At 40.2% G+C, this 20,322-nt stretch overlaps 1 protein-coding gene across 1 annotated transcript in view; it reads left to right on the top strand.

Moving 5' to 3' along the window:
• ROS1 (ROS proto-oncogene 1, receptor tyrosine kinase) overlaps positions 1 to 14,744 on the top strand; it is an 80,390-nt gene extending 65,646 nt beyond the window's left edge. Inside the window, exons 40-44 of the mRNA XM_016198704.2 lie at positions 1,096 to 1,193; positions 1,411 to 1,614; positions 2,941 to 3,075; positions 9,717 to 9,880; positions 13,663 to 14,744. Of these exons, the coding sequence (XP_016054190.2) occupies positions 1,096 to 1,193; positions 1,411 to 1,614; positions 2,941 to 3,075; positions 9,717 to 9,880; positions 13,663 to 13,973 (912 nt within the window). The 3' untranslated portion in view covers positions 13,974 to 14,744. The remainder of the gene's footprint in view (positions 1 to 1,095; positions 1,194 to 1,410; positions 1,615 to 2,940; positions 3,076 to 9,716; positions 9,881 to 13,662) is intronic.
• Positions 14,745 to 20,322: the final 5,578 nt, after the last annotated feature.

Raw genomic sequence — 20,322 nt, 5'->3', positions numbered from 1 at the left:
ACTTAAGAGCCCCTGTCCATGAGGAACCGGTAGATTTGAAGCTTGGGAACCGTTATAGTGCCTAGTGTAGGGTGCAGATGGAAATCAGGCCTAAGGAAGGCCTTCCAGGAAACAGTGATAGCAGGGATCTAGAAGAGAGGCTGAGAAAAGCAGGGCAGCGTCCCCGTGTGGCCCAAGCACAGGCTGAGAGGAGGTACTGGGGCAGCCTGGGGCTGCCATGGAGGCTGGCTCAGGAATCTAAGAAATCCTGCAGGCAGTGGGTCGCAACGGAATGAGCTAATTAAAACAGGAGGCTGGAGACCTGGGAAGTTGGGGATGAGTCGGGGTGATAAAGGCCTGAACCAGGGTAACTGCAGGGAAATGACAAGGGACGGAGAGCTTTTTCCATATGGTACTAATAAAAACTTCAGTTGGCTTTTGTGTGTGTGTGTGTGTGTGTGTGTGTGCGCGCGCGTGTGTGTGTAAATCATTGTAGCCAGTACAGACTCAATTTATTTGTGCTGGCTCTCCTAGATGTGCCCTTGAAATAAAGTCTGTATTATACGGGGCTCCTATGAGGAACAAGCTCATTGTCACAACTGACATGATAGCATGACACTGGGTCAATAATGAAACTGGTGAGCGCTGATTAAACTGTCATTACTGCTACTTATGAGAGCAGCTACTGTTTATTAAGTGCCTTTTATATACCAGCCAGATTACATATCTTACCTGAAATCCTATCAAGTCAGAATTACTATTTCCATTTTACCTGTGAGAAAGTTGCTGAGTGAACAAAGCAAAGTGAGCCCGTTCACACAACAAGAAAGTAGCAGAACTAGGTTTCAAATCGGGGCCTGTCAGAACTAATACCGTGTTCCTAACGAAGGTCCCACATTGCCTCTGCTTACTCAGTGTAGTCTTATTTACATATTTGGGTAGAAAGCATATAGATGTAGCTCTTTTCCTCTTTGCTTGAATTCCTGTAACCATAACTAAAACTTTCTTTATAATATCATGTATATGTGTGCATGTAGCCACTTATACATGTATATGTATATGTGTGTTTTGTGCAAACTGGAAAAGTGCCTGTAATCTTTCTTTCATTTCTTACAGTTTCATGGTCCTTTACTCACCTTGGTTGACCTTGTAGACCTGTGTGTAGATATTTCAAAAGGCTGTGTCTACTTGGAGCAGCTGCACTTTATTCACAGGTACAGTGATGCCCTGGATACAAGTTTCTTATGGATATTGACACCATAGCCATCTGTAGTTTGGGCAAAACAGAAAATAATTAAACATTTTCATTCCTTCAAAATAGCAATAACTTCTTTTAAAACTGTCTCCTCTATAGACCTACTAGCATTACTTGTCTGATCTCTGGAACTTTATTATTATTATTATTATTATTAAATATGGCTTTTGCCATAGGGATCTGGCAGCTCGGAATTGCCTCGTGTCTGTGAAAGACTATAGCAGTCCATCACGGATAGTGAAGATTGGGGACTTTGGACTGGCGAGGGACATCTATAAAAATGATTACTACAGAAAGAGAGGAGAAGGACTGCTCCCTGTTCGGTGGATGGCTCCAGAAAGTTTGATGGATGGAATCTTCACAACACAGTCTGATGTATGGTGAGCTTAATAGGACCCAGAGAAACGTGGGCAAAACCATCCAAGGTCAGAGCCAAAAGGGATCTTAAAAGGTCTTCTAATCTTGTGATTTTTTATTGTTGAAAGTATTACAGGTGTCCCCCATTTTCTGCCTCCTTGTCCCCCTCCACCCTGCAGCTCAGGCCTTCCCCACACTATCGCCTGCGTCCCTGGGCTGTGCATATATGTACATAAGTTCTTTGGTTAATCTCTTCCTATCCCCCCACCCCCTCCCCTCTGAGATCTGTCAGTCTGTTCCATGCCTCTGGACCTATTTTTGTTCTGAGTTTATTTTGTTCATTAGATTCCACATATGGGTGAGTTGATCATGTGATATTTGTCTTTCTCTGATTGGCTTATTTCGCTTAGCATAATCATCTCCAGGTCTATCCATGCTGTGACAAAGGGTAAGAGAGCCTCCTTTTTATAATTGCATAGTATTCCACTGTGTATTTGTTTTTAATATGAGAAAACAGAAGACCAGAGAGATTATAATTTGCCTTAAGCTAAAGTGAAAGCTGGTGCCTAAGGTGGACTATTCCTGGGTCTCAGCAGTTTACATGCCTCCCTGCAATCAGTTTTGTGCACGTGAAATAGCTACATTTACTTCAGGTATTTTATTACTCCCCTCAAATCTAGAGGCTTTGACTGATAGGAATTGGTACCTATGAAGTCATGTCTAAGTATGTGTCTAAATGCCTACTATTTGGGGATGTTTGGTCATTAATTTATAAGTAGACTTTAAATCACTGAACTCAAAAACATTAGGGCATTGGGGAGGTTTGGAAGTCTCTTTATTATTTGAATAGGACCCCTTATTTTTGCTTTTGATGAAAACTACTCAGAATGTAAAAATTTATTCAATAACTGGTGCTAGGCACAACTGGGGATGAGATAAAATTGGCCTCGGTGCTACCAGTTTTCTTCATGCCTCTCTCTCCTCATTTACTAGCCCTCAAACTCAGAAGAAAAAAAGCTGAAATGCTTTCCTGCTCACCCCTAAGTATGCCTGCGTAATGGAGGTCTGCACTCAGGTTCAGCCAGGAAGGAGGAGCAAAGTGTGTGTGTCTGTCTGTCTGTCTCCCCACTGAGCCTTCCTATCACCTCTGAAGTGTTGCTGGTAGGCAGTTGCTTGTTCTACTTTTGCTTGTGATCAACTTGCTTCTAAGTCTCCCATTTGCCTTTATGGAACCAATCATTCCAATCACAAAGGAGAACCCGTAGCCCCAAGAATATTATGTTGGAGAAACTACTGTTGTAGTTTGTTTGCAATAAGCATAATTAAAGCAAACTCTCTTATATCCTTAGGTCTTTTGGAATTCTGATTTGGGAGATTTTAACTCTTGGCCATCAGCCTTATCCAGCTCATTCTAACCTTGATGTTTTAAACTACGTGCAAACAGGAGGGAGACTGGAGCCACCAAGAAATTGTCCCGATGATCTGTAAGTTATAATTATGTTAACATAAGTACCCAAAAAACAGAAACATGTGCACATGCAATCTTATGCCTCATTGGTATGCAATTTTAAAATAAAAACTGGTCTTCATATATTTGTATATAAAGACCAGTTTAATATAAATTGATTATAACAATTCACTAGATACACCATAGTTTCTTTTTACTTATATATACTCATGAATATTTCACTTCAAAAACAAAATTTGGAATAGTAGAATATATTTATACTCCTGATTAAGTGAATTCTAATAAATAAATAAAAACTCTTTGTGGTGTGTGTGTGTGTGTGTGTGTGTGTGTGTGTGTGTGTGTGTACATTTTATTTTGGAAGATATGATTGGGCTAATATCTTAATCTGTAAATTAAAATATTCTATTAAGTAGGAATATATTGTTTAAAAGTTAGATCTCATTTGTTGGCATAGCTGATCTTGGGATATAGTACTATTAAAAATTATGGAGGTTATTGCCTGTTTATGAATTTAACATGTAATGACTAAGTGTTAGGACTCTCTCAAATTGACCCCAGCCACTATTGAATTCTAATAAATTTGAGATCCTCAAAGAGTAGGTGATTTTGATCTAATTATAGAAGAAAAACAAGACAAGTTATTTTGCTGAGTACTAATCCACCTTTTTGTGAACAACCTCAGCAGAAATATTCTTGAGACTTTTCCCAAGATGTGTTTCATCCAAGAAGTTTCTGAAAGAACATACAAGCAACAAGGATAGATTTCTCTGTTATGTGCACAACACCATGCTAAGGATTGTATGATATACAGAGGTGTTCAAAACAGGGGCGTGGCTCTTCAGCAGCTCAGAATGTGTTTTAAAAGAAAAGACACACGTGGAGCAGCTGGATAACAAGCCAACACGTAATAAAGTGCTAAACTGTGTGGTACAGGCAAGTGGAAGAGGAATTAACAGTATGCGGATACGCACCGCAATTGTACTGCCTGGACTCTGTTGTGTTATTTAGAGGATTATTCAGACTGGAGCCAAAGATGATTAAAACTGGGCGCCTTGGTTGGATGTCTCTTGCTGGTGAATATTTTTGTATTATTTAAATCTTCCAGCTAGAAGATTTGAATCTCTGCTTGTTTCTGGCTTAGCTTTTACAGCCTCCGGGATATTTACAGGGAGATTAGGTACACACGTACCTGAACAACTTTGGTGGCAGTGCCTAGAATATACCTCAGATATTGTAGGGGGAGATGGGAGAAATTCTGTAGGCTAGGGGTAAGAAATTATACACAATTTGAAAACCTTTGATCTAGGGTTTGAGGAAAAACCCCAGCATACCTAAGTATGACATATATTTTTATTAAATAGCAAACTAATCATTCTTTTTGCATGTTTTACATATATATCAAACATTCAGAAAATTTCCCCAGAATTTCAATCCCATGAATTTTTCATTGTGCTGTTAGAATTTTACCTGGCATAGGCACTTCAGGAATCAATCACTGAATTATACATTCCGATTGATGCACTCATTTATATTGTTTGGGGAGGAGAGAGGTGGATAATTAATTATCTATTGTGGAGCAAAAGAAATGTAGGTTTGTTGAACTTTGCTCTGATCTAAAGTTCTCCAAAAATGCTCCTGGAAGGAAGAGGACAGTGTGTGCTAGGAAAGTGCCAGGAAAAGATAATATTCTACATACTTTTATCTTGATTACTCAGTTGGCTACATTATTGCTCTAATTTTGTAAAAATACAGCTTCCATGAAACCAAATTTTCCATTGGTGGTTTTGAAGTTCATTTGAACATCAGTAATTAAACAGTAAACAGTGTCCCCTTCCAACCTTCCCTCCAAGTGCTGCATGACTCTCAGAGCCCCAGGAAGGGTTAACTCATTGCCAAGCAGGAAAACAAGCTGTGCTGGGAAATGGAGCTCTGAGCAATGCCATTCAATCTGGCCATGGCCTTAAGTTGTCATGATAAAGATTAACTACTCTCCTTAGAGTACAGAGGGAACTGATTTTTATTTGAAGCAGTTCTCTGAGATCACAGGCCCAGCTTAGAGGGTGGAAAGTCTGCGCTGAGCCAGGCTGCACCTTCTATTCACGGCTTAAATTCTCAGCACCTGGATGCACTCTGGGTCAGGCGAGCCCACAGGTAGCTATGCTGCGCTCGGCTATCAATGGAATGCAGGAGCTCAGAGCACTGCCCCTTCTCCCCAGGGCCTGGGGTGTTTGGTGGGAAGCCCAGTCGCCCGTATTCCCCTCAGCCTTCAGTTCTCACAACCAACGCAGCCCTCTCAAGGGGAAGCGGGTTCCCAGGGCAGTCTGCTTCAGGGAGAGCCCTTTGGGGTTCTCTGACAGATGTGTCACAGTGGCAACTGGAATTGCCAGAGAGTCTCAAGTGGAGGGAGCAACAGTGGGAGAACATGAGATTCACCATCTTATTTTTACCCCTTAAAAATATGTGCACCTAGATGCTAATTGAGCCTCTTGGGGATTGGCATAGTGAGGAAGGGAGTTCTTAAAACCAGTATTTTATGTGCTTTGTTTAAATACCTATGGAAACTCACCCTTCTTAATACTGAAAGAGGCCGTGGAGTTTTTATCTGTTGAAATGTAATTGCTTCATGAATCCAAGGCCTTTACTCATAGACACTAAAAATGAACATGGTTAATGAATCTCACGCTATTTTGAAAAGAAAGATTTGAAGCAAAGAGGAGTAAAGGGTTGGCATAGTGAATGAAGGAATTTGCAGAATGAGTTATTTCAAATATGATGAGTGTGTATCTGTGTAGAGCTGGAACAACCAGCCCAGGTAGATTTTAACAACAGTAAAGTACCTGTACATTTATTTAGACTAACATGCTTGAATATTTGTAACTATAAGTTAATGCAAGTATCTAGTGCATGATATTGAATTGTGACTAGTGCCTATTTGTAAGGAAGTACCTCTATGCCAAAGGAATAGTTGTTATTAGTTTACCCGAAAGAGGCAAGAAATGTATTTTCAGGATTAAATTCTTGAAAGCGTCATCATTTTATTCCACTGCCAGCTTACTGCTATTTAAGAGCTCACGTTGTACTCTTTTCTTTTAAATGACTGTTGCTTTGTAGAGTTACTCTTTGCTTAATCTAGGGTATTTCAGTGTTCATTTGTCCCGGGATGCAGGGAGGGAAAGGTTTTGTATACTAACAGATCATATGTTTTTGCCATCAGATAATTAAGAACCATGATTAGATTCCATGTAAATTAAGTTTCTGTAGATAAAAAATAGTAATATCTGCTTAAATAAATTACATAGATTAAACAAGAGGCTGAATTTTGGAGGGTGGTGTGAGGGGGTGAGGTGCAGTGTGGCTAAGTGGCAGCTGTAAAGATAGCCTCTCCCCCCCCACACACCCCCTTATTCCTTCTGGCTTTTTCTTTCTTTCTGTCCTAAGTAATCTCCTTTAAGTGTCTTAAAATCCTTTGTAGAATGAGGCAGGTCATAAGTAAAATAAGTAAACACTTCACAATTGCAGTATGCCAATTCTTGAGAGTTTCTATCTATTTTTTGCCGATATCTTTGAAACATAACTTTATTTTTTGAGAAAGGATATGCTTCCTGTGGAGAATTATACTTTACTTTCTCTTTTCACCTCCTAAAACAACCCTTAGGCTAGTCATCAAGATTCTACTTTAACTATTACTTAAAATATTTAGCAATATTTTATTTCAAATCTAATCATTGGGATCTTTGTATCATTCCTGTTTCTAAATGCCACAGGTTATAAAGAAATATGTAAAGGATTAGGTTCTCAGTCACAATTCTAATTTTTTAAAAAATAGAGAAAAATTTGGCACTCTATATCCAGAATATAAATTCCTTGTCATAAATATGAAAAGACAACAGATCAGTACTAGAAAATAGACCTATTTCAGGTCTCTCCATAGTACTCCATACTGAGTGCTAACTCTGACCTGAGGTGCTTGTCAAGAAATGAGAGAGATGGAAGTAGAATTTACATACCACATTATAATGAAATGGAGATTATAATTCCTAAAATATATACCAGCTATTTTAAATACAATACCCATAATGATTTCCAGATCATTGTCACCTATGACTGAATATATTCTTGTCCAAACCACAGTTATCTTTCACTTAGTCTTCTTTAATAACTTTCTTACTTCCAACTTGCCTCTCTACAACCCATTTTCCACATGTAGCAGTTAGTGTAATCCTTTAAAAATATAAAAATCATGCCTGTTTAAAAACTTTCAACAGCTTACCATTGTAGCGTCATAAATCCAGCTCCTGGCCTTGTCTACGAGAGCGGCATGATCTCCCTTCCTCCTCTGACCTCATCTCGTGTGCTCTCCTCAATGACGGCTCTTCAGCCACACTGGCTTTCTTTCAGATTCTACAATGTGCCAAGCTCTTTCCAAATTTAGAAATTTACACATGCTTTTCGCTCTTCTAGTGTGTTCCCTGACTCCCATCCGCACCCTACTCCCATGACTAGCATCTTATTTTCCCACAAAGTTCTTTGGCTTAAATGTCACCTCTGCAGAGGGGCCTTCTGTGAGCAACTTACCAAAAATGTTCCATCTTTATTAGATTTCACATTGTCTTCTTTAGCACTTTTTTAGAACTTGCAATTTGTAATTTGATATTTATCTGTTGATGTAGTAGTCCTAATATTTTAAATACTTCCCAATTTATGTTTCTTTATCAGTTTCTCACTCCCTGTCCCCAATTTGCCTCATAGCTCCAGGAAAAAAAAAGAGAGCAGGCACTTGACCTTTTTAGTAAGTCAGTAGACTTGGAAACCAAGCCTGGAGGAGGGAGGGTTATCTAGAATCCTTTAGATCCTTGTTAGTATATTAAACGCCAGTTTTGGTGACTATGGCCTACAAGTCTACATAAGGATGATCCAATAGAAAAAAGGGAGTGAGTAGAAACACCATGCCTGCTCAGCCCTGGAGAAGTGTAGGAAGAAAAGACCTTGACAGATGGAGGCAGGAGGATGAAGATGTTGGATATCTAGATCCTGCAACCTCCTCTGTAGGGTTCAGTCAGATTGGGTGTGAGCAACATCAAGGGCATGGAGCAACTGCCCAGTGCTCCCAGTGTAAGAAGATGGCAAGGAGACCATTGAGCAGGGAACCCCTCACAATTACATGGAAAGCCAGCATCATGAAGGAGGTAGAATGGCATGTCCACACAGAGAGTGTCTTAGTGTGAACTTTTAATCTTCCTTTGTTTCCCACATGGTGTGATCATTTTGTTGAAAGCTAGAGATTAGGCCAAGGAGCACCCTGTGGGCATGCAGAGGAAACAGGAATGGATGCCCTGGGCCTCATCAGCAGACAGAGGACGTGGCGCAGCCTCAGAACAGAGAAGGCTATAGCTAGAAAGATAAAGGGAAGACCAATTTATTGGGGAAGGGTCCAAAGATAAGGTAAAGAGATCATAGACTGCAGACAGCAGCTGGTGCCTGCAGGGTGGACCAGACCAGTCGTTGCTATGGAAGTCCGGATCATTCCACTGCGAGACCTGTGAAGTCCAAGGGACGGTGGGGTCCAAAGGATGCTTCGCTGTGCCCCTGTACGTCACACAAGACCTCACTCAGCATATATCCTGGCACCAACTTGGAGAAGAGGGCAGAAGGAGTAGAAGTGGCCTAAAAACAAGAAGGTGGAACTATTTTTCAGAAAGACTGAGCATTACCTACCAAGATTATTGAAAATATTGAATAGGTTTTAAACTGCATTCATTAAATGAAGCTCATTTTCTTCTGCCAGATGGGGGCTCTGAGAAAGACCTAATTAATTACAAACAAAAGCTACATTTTTCCTGCTCCTGTGAACTGTAGTGAGATCAACTTTATCACCTTCTTACATTTACTCTGTGTATCCCTCTGAGGACACAGAGTCACACTGCCACATCCCTAGCTCTTGATTACTGCTAGTGTAATAAATGTTCAATGGATGGATGGATGGATGGGTGGATGGATGGATGGATGAATGGGTGGATGGATGGATGGACAAACGAACAAAAACTGGTTAAGAGTGCTGCACAGACATTTCTTAGACAACTAATCAAGGAAAAGATAATATTTAATCAACCAGCTATTTGCGTATGGGGAAACTGAGTCTCTTAATTCCCCATACACAAATTCATTATTGGTTTTAACCAATTCATGATTGGTTTTAATAATGAAGATTAAAACCATTAGAATTGAATCTGGTTTCTGCCTCTGGTTGTGCCACTAAATATCTATGTAGCTTGGAGTAATCTTAGATTTTGTTTTAGGATTAAGGCATGAATGTAAAGGTTTTTAATCTTCAATAAATTTTATAGCTCTTCATTTTCTTATGTGTTAAGTGAACATTTCCCATCTACCTATCTTTCTTTCTGGATTAAAAACTGTTAAAAAATGTCAGCTTTTCAAAAGAAAGGTGTTAGCTAATAAAGGTAGTAATATTGCAGACTACTATTAAATAAGAAACCAAAAGCATTGTTCTGGTTCATTTGTATTAATTATGGAAAACTGGCAATAGCTCAAATTCTTTTGCTTCTGAAATGACTTTACCTGGGCTATGTTATCAGTAATGCTTGCCTAATGACATCCAATCACTATCTACTTTCATGTCTTTACCCACATATCCAGGTGGAATTTAATGACCCAGTGCTGGGCTCAAGAACCTGACCAAAGACCTACTTTCTGTAAAATTCAAGACCAGCTTCAGTTATTCAGAAATTTTTCCGTAAATAGTATTTCTCAATGCAGAGAAGAAGCAAGCCCCGGTGGAGTCATAAATGAAGGCTTTGAAGGTCAGTTTGAGTCTTTGTTCAAAATTTCCTGGTTTTCTCTCCATTGTGGACTGAACAGGGTTAGAATGGTCCTACTGGGGAGGTGGGCTTGGACTCTGCCTCTGTTCTCGAGCCTGTGCTCTCAGACATCAGAGACATGGCTGGAGTAAGGGAGCTGCCCACATGCTCTCCCCACTTTGTTATCAGCAGTGTGCTGCACAGCTAGAGTGAGAAAACGTTACTTATGGCTACTAGAAAAGAGACATCAATTTTATATTAACTTTATTTAGGTGCCAACTTTTGGCAGACTGAATTAAAATCCTAAATAGTGTTCAAAACCATGCAGAAACAGATATAAATATGCAGAATAATGATGCAGGAAGAGTTTAACTGGGAATATAACCAAACTTTGATAATTTAGACAGAAACAAGCAATTCTGTGCCACAGACACATAATTCTAGGAAAAGGGAAATTCTTATTCTGTTATTTACAATGCATGCAATTCCTGAAGATAAGGAAGGGTAAGAGATATAAAAATCACTAAAATTTTTATCACTGAGAGGTGACTGAAGAAAAGTGGCAGAGCAGAGACAATAGAATGAAAGGCAGGGTTTGCATATTTGTAAAGGATGGAAGTCATTGAACAGGCCCTTCTAGGTAAGCCTACACTTACTTACCTTTCTAATTAAAGAGAATATGTTTAATAAGCATTTGCTGCTTTGCAGACTGGTGGGCATATTTAGCAAAGCAGTGTGATGCCTGTCTTCATTGTTATTGTTGGACACATAAGAAGATGAGAAAGCCATGGAAGGACTTTTTTGGGGGGGGGGGAAGGGTATTAGGATTACAGGAAGCAATAACACCATGCCTATCCCATGGTCCTACTGACCTAATAGGGTGGAGAGGGGATAGAGAGAGAAGTAACATATCTGGGCATCTAGTAAAAATATCCCAGTGACTTCATCCAAACATTTGTGTAAACATCACCTCATCAGTCCCAGAAAGTTCTACAGGAAACAAATCTAAATGCTCCTCTGCTGTTCTAAACATAGCAAGTCAGCCGGCATATGTCTCGTCTGTTAATACCCTGTTTTACTTGGAAGTCTTTATTTTAATATTTCCCTCTTAAAGAGAGGGTTGCTGAGTACATGCTGTCTTTGTTCAGGATCTCTCTTTTAAAGTTTGACCTGCAGGCTTTCTATTCAGTAGTTTTTAAGCAAAAATAAATGAACACCCCCCCCCCCACCTGCCCCACTGCACGTCTCTTTATGCAATAAGATGTACTGATTGCTGAAAGCTTGCCAGGGTCAAGTTACTAAATATTGCTCTAAGTATCACGAACCAACATAATAGTTAGCTAATGATTTTTCTTTGACATATGGCTCCAGAATTTGTATAAAGCATTTATTTGCCTTATATAAAAGGGTTTGTGTTTTTTTTTTTACAAATAACTCAATGTTGTTAAAATTGGCAAAAAATTTTTAAAATAATGTTTCATTAGAAAGTTTCCCAATATGTTATTTAATGGAATAAAAATATGGATAGACTTATATTGTAGATTTAAGTTTTTGTTGAAATTCTAAACTTTTCTTTAGCTTAATTTCTTTTCTTTTTTTAAAAAAATGTTTTTATTGTTATTTTTAGAGAGAGAGGAAGGGAGATGTATAGAGAGACAGAAACATCGATGAGAGAGAGACATGGATTGGCTGCCTCCTCCACGCCCCCTACTGGGGATTGAGTCCTCAACCTGGGTATGTGCCCTGACGGGGAATTGAACCCAGGACCTCTTGGTTCATGGGTTGACACTAAACCACTGAGCAACACCAGCTGGGCTAGCCTAATTTCTTTAAGCCCTTTAAGAACAAAGTAATTTCCTCAATAATCTGGGCCACTGGACTACTTAAAGTCAAATATCTTCTTTCTTTTGCTCCCTTTTTGATAGTTTCTATTGATATGATCATATATAGCAATTTAATCTTATGAGTTTCTCAATGGCAATTAGTACATGTTGATAATAATCATAAAATTTAGATCCTTCCATAGATATTTAGCACTTTCACCCTAATCACACCTGGCATTTGATAAAGTTATATCTATGGGAAAGTTATTTTACAAAACACTATTTGACTATGTGGTTTGAAATAAGCTATGATGATGTTTGAACAATGAAGAGGAACATAGGATGATGCCAAAGAGCTTGTGAGCCTGCAGCTGAGCCATCCTGTTCGTCATCAGTGGGGAGGGTCTGCCAAAAAAATGAGCTCATAATAATATAGAGTAGGAGCAGTAGTTCATATGCTCTTGTAATAAAATAAGCTTTGCATCAGGTATGATACTTGATAAATAGGTAGATACATTAAACCCCAATGGGAAAAAATAGATACCATGATGCTTCCCTTAGTCCTTTGACATTTTCTCATATTTCAGTTTAAATTCATTTCAAATAAATCCAACCTGGATGTACATCAGGGCTAAGTGCAGAAGGCTGGCAGCTCAGCAGGCCTCACCCTCACATTTGGATGCTCTCATGTTGGAAGAATGAGTAGGAGAAAGGGAAGGACCATCATCTAGCTGCTGAAATAGTTCTGAATTTTCAAATATACTGTATGAAAGAGCAGTAATATTTCTGATTATAATTTTTTTATCCCGGTACTAGTACCCAGAGGTTGGGAAGTGTTGATAAAAAAATTCCCACAATATGCATGTGTGTATTTATCTTGTATTGTGCGTTTATCTTTTTGATTGCCTAGGATATTGTGAAATGTTCCAGAAGCTCTATTACTAGGTTTCACCAAGAGTTCTTATACTTTCCTATGTAAGAAGGTCAGCCTGTAAGCAGAGAAAGACAAAATAATAGGAGCATAATTGTTAAGAAGCTCAGTTACCCTCTGGCTGTCCATTTTCCTGCTGCCACGCTGACATCACGCACGTGTGTCTGAGTCTTGCGTCTCAAGGCTCCTGTAGGGCACACTGCCCACCCGCGTGGATCCTCCTCACACAGCACAGCAACTTCACCTTTCCCTTGGGGAGGGAGAATGAGAGGACACAGGCTTGAGCCAGATAGTCCGGGTTCCAGTTCCAGCTGTGCTACGTGACTTTGGGCAAATTATTTAACCCCTCTGTGCCTCAATTTCCTCATCTGTTAAATGGGGATCATACTTGTATTTACCTAATAGAAGAATATGTTACTATATGTATATAGCTTAGAATAGGACCTGATATATGGGAAGTACTCTATGAGCATTAACAATAATTTTTATTATTAATAGTATGTATCATGTCATTTTCCTTCTACCACCATCCTGCCATCGGAACTTGTCAGGCCTGTGTTCATGTCCTATTAGCCTTTTGAGGTCAGAAGCCTGCTAGTTTTAAATTTGCCAATACTGTTGATGGTTTCATATGCTACTTGTCCCAGGGGACGTCTGAGGAGGGCCAGCCATTGGCTACCTAGCTGTTCCTCAGTCCACACCCAGCGCTCTCCTGCCTCAGGACCCTGGTTCTTACTGTTCTCTCTCCCTTGAATATTCTCCCTAAAACAGCCACATGGTGAATTCTCTCACTTCATTCAGGTCTCTGCTTGAATTTTGCCTCATGAGAGGGGACCTTGGTAACACCTCATCTAAAATAATAGCCCCTCTCCCACAATTCCTTTCTTGCCCCCTTTTCTGCCAAATTTTCCTTCATAAATGTTTGCTGAACTAAACTATAAGGTTGGTGTTCTTATAATTCTCATTCTGCCTGTATATTACAAATAAAGGAAATCAAACAGATGCTAGAATAACTTATATTTTTTGCACAGATGAAGATGGCAACGTGGTTTGTTTGAACTTAGATGACAGTGTACCAATTGCTTTAATGGAAACCAAGAACCAAGAAGGGTTAAACTATATGGTACTTGCTACAGAATGCAGCCAAGGTGAAGATAACTCTGAGGGTCCTCTAGCCTCCAAGGAATCTGAATCTTGTGGTCTGAGGAAAGAAGAGAAGGAACCACATGCAGACAAAGGCATCTGCCAAGAAAAACAAGTGGCTTACTGCCCTCCTGGCAAGCCTGAAGGCCTGAACTATGCCTGTCTCACTCACAGTGGACATGGAGATGGGTCTGATTAATAACTCGGTTTGGGAAATGCGGAATTGAGATTAAGTAATTACTGAAAGGAAATCCTAGTAGAATGATAGATGCTGTGGTGGTCTCTGACTCTGAATTATCACTGGAAGTTTCCTGGATTCTAATCTTGGTTCTGAGAGCCACTTGGTTTTAGTTCTGACAATCCATTTACCAACTGTCTACACTTCAGCAAGATTCGAAGGTGTACCACTGAGCACTTGGAAAGCTTAGGAAGACTCATGAGCCTGGAAGGGAAACTGCTCCCTCTTACCCTTGGGGTCACTTAGACCATTGCCCACCCTTCAGTATGCACTATAACAGAAACATCTTGGTCAGATGGTTAGAGACAAAGTAGGTACTTTCAAAGACTTGAAGGAGGGGACTGAGAAGCATGCTCAGGTGCCCAAATGAGCTACAGATTATCCCAAATAAATAAACAACTCTGCACATCCCAAAGGAACCTGCACCTATGACATAAGAAATCATTTGAAAAGTTACTGCTATAATAAAATACTGTCTTTGATGACTATCCTAAAATATTTTAATATTGGAGGTTTTGAAATAATAAAAATAGGACCATGAAGATGTCTAAATCCTAAAGCTTAGCATTGGGTTGTATAAAAATTGCTCTGTGACTTCTGTGCTGTCATGGATATTAGCTAATATAAAGACAGTTTTTATTTGCCATATCTATTTTATATATACAGTACTTAAGGTTATATTTAGTATCAAATTGTCCTTAAAATTAAATATAAATGATAACACAATGCTAATTCAAGCTCTGTGATTTTTTTAGCAACTACATGAAATAATAAATACCTAAATGAGAACTATTTAAAACATTCTTCAGTGAAACACTCTAATTTAAAGGCAATCTTTTTTTTTTTTTCCAGCTGCCATTTAAATCTGAAGTCTTAACTGCCCTAGTAGCAACACTAATGAAGGCTTTCTGGGTCTTACACAGTTGCAGTATACAGGATGTTTGCTAGATATAGAGAAGAACATGTTCATTACAACATTTGCTAAAATCTACCTTGGGAGAAGACCCATGGATTTTGTTCTGAGCATTCTGAGGGCTGTGGGCTGCACATGGGCAGTCCCACGGAGTGGTAGCTGTGTCCATGTCCCCTGCGAATCAGTGTGCAGTGAAGTCTCTGTTGTCATGGCTCTGGATGCATGTTTAGATGCATGGCCCTTTTCTGCCTTGGATAATTTAGTTCATTTTTAAACTCGCCTTCACACATGGTTGGCTGATGGGGAGGAACACAGGGAAGCCCATGTGTTCTGTGGTGAACAGCCTCCAAGTAAAGGTCCAGGGTTTGTGGCCACATCTGCTGTTCCACTGAACAAGGCAGAATGTTTGCTCTGATCTTCGGAACCTCTAATGGGCATTTATCATTCTTTGCGGTAGCCCAGCAAATGACACTGCTCCCCGAGTTAGGGTGCTCCTCCACCTTCATCCCCGGGGGGAAGCGGGGTTCCATTTGCTCCTCCAGGATCTCTTGCAGCAAGAGGGCAGGTATGTGACCTGCCCCCCACCACAGGCTCCTAAGTGAGAGCTAAGGATGCAAAGAAACAGGGATCACAGAGAGTCTTTCCTGGTGACGGTGGCAACTGCAGTGGATCTGGCACAGCTGCAGGGTCCAGGGCCAGGAGGGTTGGCAGAGCAAGTCTAGAGCCTGGTTCCCCTGGCAGCTTGGGTAACCAGACTGACCGGCTCTGCTGTCTGTTTCCAGCCATTGCTCCTGGCTCCATAGCTCCCAGTCTGCGATTCTGTCAGTATCCCCTACATCCTTTTAATAAATGTTAAGTCAGCCAGAGTCACTTTCCCTTGCTTGCAACCAGGGCTTTTGCTCTGCCAGTGCCACGGGCTTTTATTTTGAAAAACACAAAAGCATCAGAAATGTATAGAAGAATTGGGTTTTCAGTACAAAACATTTCATTTGCATCACAATTTGAACAGTAAAGAAATATATAGAATATCTGAGGGGAACAGCCCCTAAAATATCATGTTTCAACTAAAATATAAGTACAAATTAGTAGTCTTTTTTATAATTCATATTGAATAATATTGGTAGAAATATCTAATGCAAAATAAAAATAGACAATGGCTAAAATTTCAGGTAAAATTTATTATGCGTAATAGTAATTGATAAAATACAAATGGCTGGTATTATTAAAAACTATTTAATTCTGTAAAAGTTAGATTTTGTAAGTAAGAAGAAAAATTTGGCAGTGCTCCAGTAGCACTTGTTGAAATGTGTTTCTCACTAAAATTTAACAGAAATATAAAATCTTATTGATGAATCTTTTATCTGAAAGATCTTATCTGGGAATATTAGACTTAGGGGAAATAATGGCTTGGGTAAATGAAAACAAAACAATGCAAAAGCCTATTGCTAAATCAAATCTTTATTTTAAATTGTTCAAGGATAAATAATAATCCATAACGAAAGTATTCAAGTTGAAAATGAAAAACATTGTTCATGATTTAACATGGCCAACTGAACAGAGATTTACCTAGGTGAAACTAATGTTGATATAATTCTGATGAAGACGCTTTACTGGAAACATCTTGAGTAAAGAGCCTGTCCATGGCCCCAGATCCACGCTGTGCTGCTCACCCACGCTGGTTTTCCCTGGCCTGTTGGAATCTCCTCACCTGTTCTTTTCTGCTTATCTAAACCCCACTCATCCTGTAAGATCAGCACATACCCCAGTTTTTCGGAAGGGCTTGTCCCTAACTCCCTCCTCTTTCCTTCTCAGAATTACCGCTGCCTGTCTTGTCATCACATCTCATTCAGCAGTAACCGCATGTAATCCTGTCCTATTTCTATATAGCCTACCTACTTAAGCAAAGTGCAAGCTTTCTGAAGATAGTGTGGTGACTTTTAACCCTCTGTATCTTCTCTAAGCCAAAGTAGATATTCATGTTTAATGGATTAATTGGCTGATTTTCTCATCACCATTTTCCAACACATTTCACAACATGTCCTCACTTGTAGCTCATAAGGGATGCCAGAAAATTGGTGTAATGCCAATAGGGACTCAAGAAGATTATTCTGATGCTGAGTTATCTCCCAGGACCCAGATAGACAAATTATAGAAGTTAGGGGACTGCTTTGAGCTTCAGATCAGACTTCGGTGGGGCCTGAAATTCTGGAAGCCCCTGAAATGGTGGTGAATGTATGCTAAAGGGGCAAAAAGTTATTTTATCATTATCAGCCTTCTCTCTGTCTCAAACCCACCTTTTATGCTCATAATGGCTTTCATGGATATGGGATAAATTTTAAGGTGTCCTTGACTTCTCTTTGACCTTCTCTTCTTGCTAAAAGGAAGCCAGTTCAACTTTGCATTTTGCAGTCGGTTAGGGCCATGTGATATCCTAATCAGATGACCTATCCCAATCCTTACGGGCTTCTTTACAACCAGAAGAATCAAGGTGTCAAAATATAGCACCCAAACTCTATTGTAAATATTTTAGGATATTTTCTTCCAGCTGTTTGTTTGTTTTCATGCCAAATGTGAGCTTATTTTTATGGCAGGAGTAGTTGTATCTAGCATTTTTACTTAACATGATAGCATGTGCTTTCCCCCTTATCATTTAAAATTCTTTGTTAATGTTTCTAATGACTGTAAAAAATCCCTTAGAATGGTTTACTGCTCCCTTGTAAATCTACCCACTCATTCATTCTTTTACTCATCCAATAAATATTTATCGAGTGTTTACTATGCAAGAAACATTGTTATAGGCACTAGGAACAGAGCAGTAAACAAAGTGTCTGCCTTGATGGAGGTTACTTCCCAGCATTCGGGTTGATGGAGAAGACATAATAAATAAACAGGCAAAAATATATATGACAAATATTATATATGTCACATGACAGAGGATGCTGAATGCTAACAGAAATATAAATCCAGGGACAAGGTATAGACAGATGGTGAGTGAGGGTAGCTGCTGTTTTATGTTGGGTAGCCAGGGAATCTACTCTGATAAAGAAATACTTAGCAAAAACCTCAAATAAATAAAAGAATGGGTCATAAGAACATGTAGTAGAGGAAAAGTCAAGTCCAAGAGCCCTCCCTGAGGTGGAAACGTGCTTGATCTGCATAAGAAAGAGCACCAAGGCCAGGAGTGAAGTGACGGGAGTGGTGCTGGAGGTCAGATCACGCAGGCTGTTACAGGCTGAAAAGGAATTATGAACTGTGTGACATAAACTGGGACTATCCCAGTCAACTGGGACATGTGGTTACCTTGTGAATGATATCTGACACAGTTCATAACTCCATCCTTCAAACACATTGTTCACTTGGCTTCTAGGATTCCACTCTGTTGATTTTTCTACTACTCTTTAGCTCCTCCTTCTTAGTTTTCTCTGCAGATCCCTCTTCAGCTCCCTAATGTCTAAATATGGGAGTGACTCTCGCCTCAGTCCTTGGACTTCCTCTTTATTGATGTACACCCCAGTTGAACTGAACCAGTCTCATGGCTAATCTTAGCCTCATCTACATATTGACAACTTTTCAGCCTGAACACCTCTCCTTAATCCATCCATCTACAACTGCATACTCAGCTCTCCCCTTAGATTTCGAACAATCATCTCAGAACTAACATCCCTTTGATTGTCACCCCACCTCTCAAAATGAAGCCTTCTCCTGCAGTCTTCTCATCTCAATGAGTGGTAACTTCCATCCTTCCTACTGCTCAGTGATGGTCTGCTCTGCAAGCCAGAGCTGATGGTAAGAGAGGCCAGCCCAGATCTGGGCTTGCTAACATCCACAGGTATGAGGCAGCCCCGAAATAATACAGACCAGATGGCTGCATTTAACCACTAGAAGCGAAGGGACCCCCATCAGTGTAGTGATGGGCAGGCAGCCAATGGGATTGACTGTAGGGAGTTATGCAGATGGTTAATAAAGCATGTTGGCCCTGGGGCAAAGCAGATGGGTAGCTTAGCATCTACAATCAGAAAAAGGCAAAAATGGAGGAGTAGGAGCTGATGTGGTCACTCCAATAAAAATTATGACCCTTGCACAGAGCCTAGATCTAAGCCAGCTCTCAGATCTGTAACCCATTGACTGAAGACGTGGACAGGTCCTAGGAGAAGACTGCTATGACATCATCACCGTATATACTGTAATGACACCCCCACAGGGAACTGTGGCCACTTACTCCAGCGACTGTGCCCTGGAGAAGGAGGGAATTCCCAGCCATTTCAGACAATTGGAGGCAGGTTCTGAATTGACAATGGTATCCAGAGACCTGAAGCATCATTATAACCACCCCAGCCCCCCGCCTCTGCTAGAGGAGGGTTTATGGAGTCAGCTATTAAATTAAGTCCTAGTTAAAGTCTAACCTACAGTGTGTCCACTGGGTCCATAGCCCCACCGGCGGTTTTTCTCATCAATTCTAATTGAATGCAACTTCATTATGGTTTTCCCTCGGGGGATAAGTCTGACGCTGCCCTAGATCCTTTTCTTACTCCTTTAAGACAGTCCGAGTGGAAATGTGTTTTTAGAAGAAATCTTCAGGTATCATGAGCTCTGTTCTCTCCCTCTCCCTCTCCCCCTCCCCCTCCCCCTCTCCCTCCCTCCCTCCTTCCCAAAATCCGTCTGTCAGTGCCCTTCTCTTGGAAGACAAGTGGCCTGAGGTAAAAGGAGATTTCACACCCCACAAAGCAAGGTGAGAACTTTTAGATAGCGCTTCCAGAGGCATCAGAAAATTCTGTTTAGAAGCAGGTACAATGAAAAAAATCATATGATACTAGAAAAAAAATATATCCGATTGTTTTCTGGGATAGATTATACATTGTGAGCGAAATCACTGGGACCATTTTGAGACACTGGGGGACAAGCAGAACGGGGGCTTACTCGGAGACTTTAAGAACAAAGCAAGGGAGCAGGAGGCCCACTGCCGCTGCTTTTCTAGGGGAAATAAATGAATTCCAGACAGGCAGAGGGATTTTGGACATCTTATTTTTGTGTTAGAGGAGCTTAATTTCCTAAGAATACATTGGAAACTCATAGAAATACTTCAGTTTGAAGTGGACACGACACTATATTATGGAGAACTTTAGATATTTTCTTACTGATTTAAACTTGTATTTTAAAGTGAAAAAACCCAAATAAAGGGTAATGTTTGCCAAAGTAATAAATATTCTGGTAAATTCAAGATATATTTCTCTAAACAATATGCTTCTCTACACATTAATTCTTCATTAAATTGGCTTCCTCCTTCCCCCGAAAGAGAATTTGTACGTCTTCTTGAAGCGAGCTCCGAGTGGCAGAGCCCCGTCCCGACTCTGCCAGTGGCCGCCTTGCGGGGACGTGATGTTTCTGCCGGAGTGGAGG

Source organism: Miniopterus natalensis, chromosome 5, assembly GCF_054644295.1.
Source record: "Miniopterus natalensis isolate mMinNat1 chromosome 5, mMinNat1.hap1, whole genome shotgun sequence".
In the NCBI taxonomy this organism is placed as follows: domain Eukaryota; kingdom Metazoa; phylum Chordata; class Mammalia; order Chiroptera; family Miniopteridae; genus Miniopterus; species Miniopterus natalensis.
The sequence above is the reverse complement of the archived record's forward strand: the minus strand, read 5'-3'. Positions and strand labels throughout refer to the sequence as shown.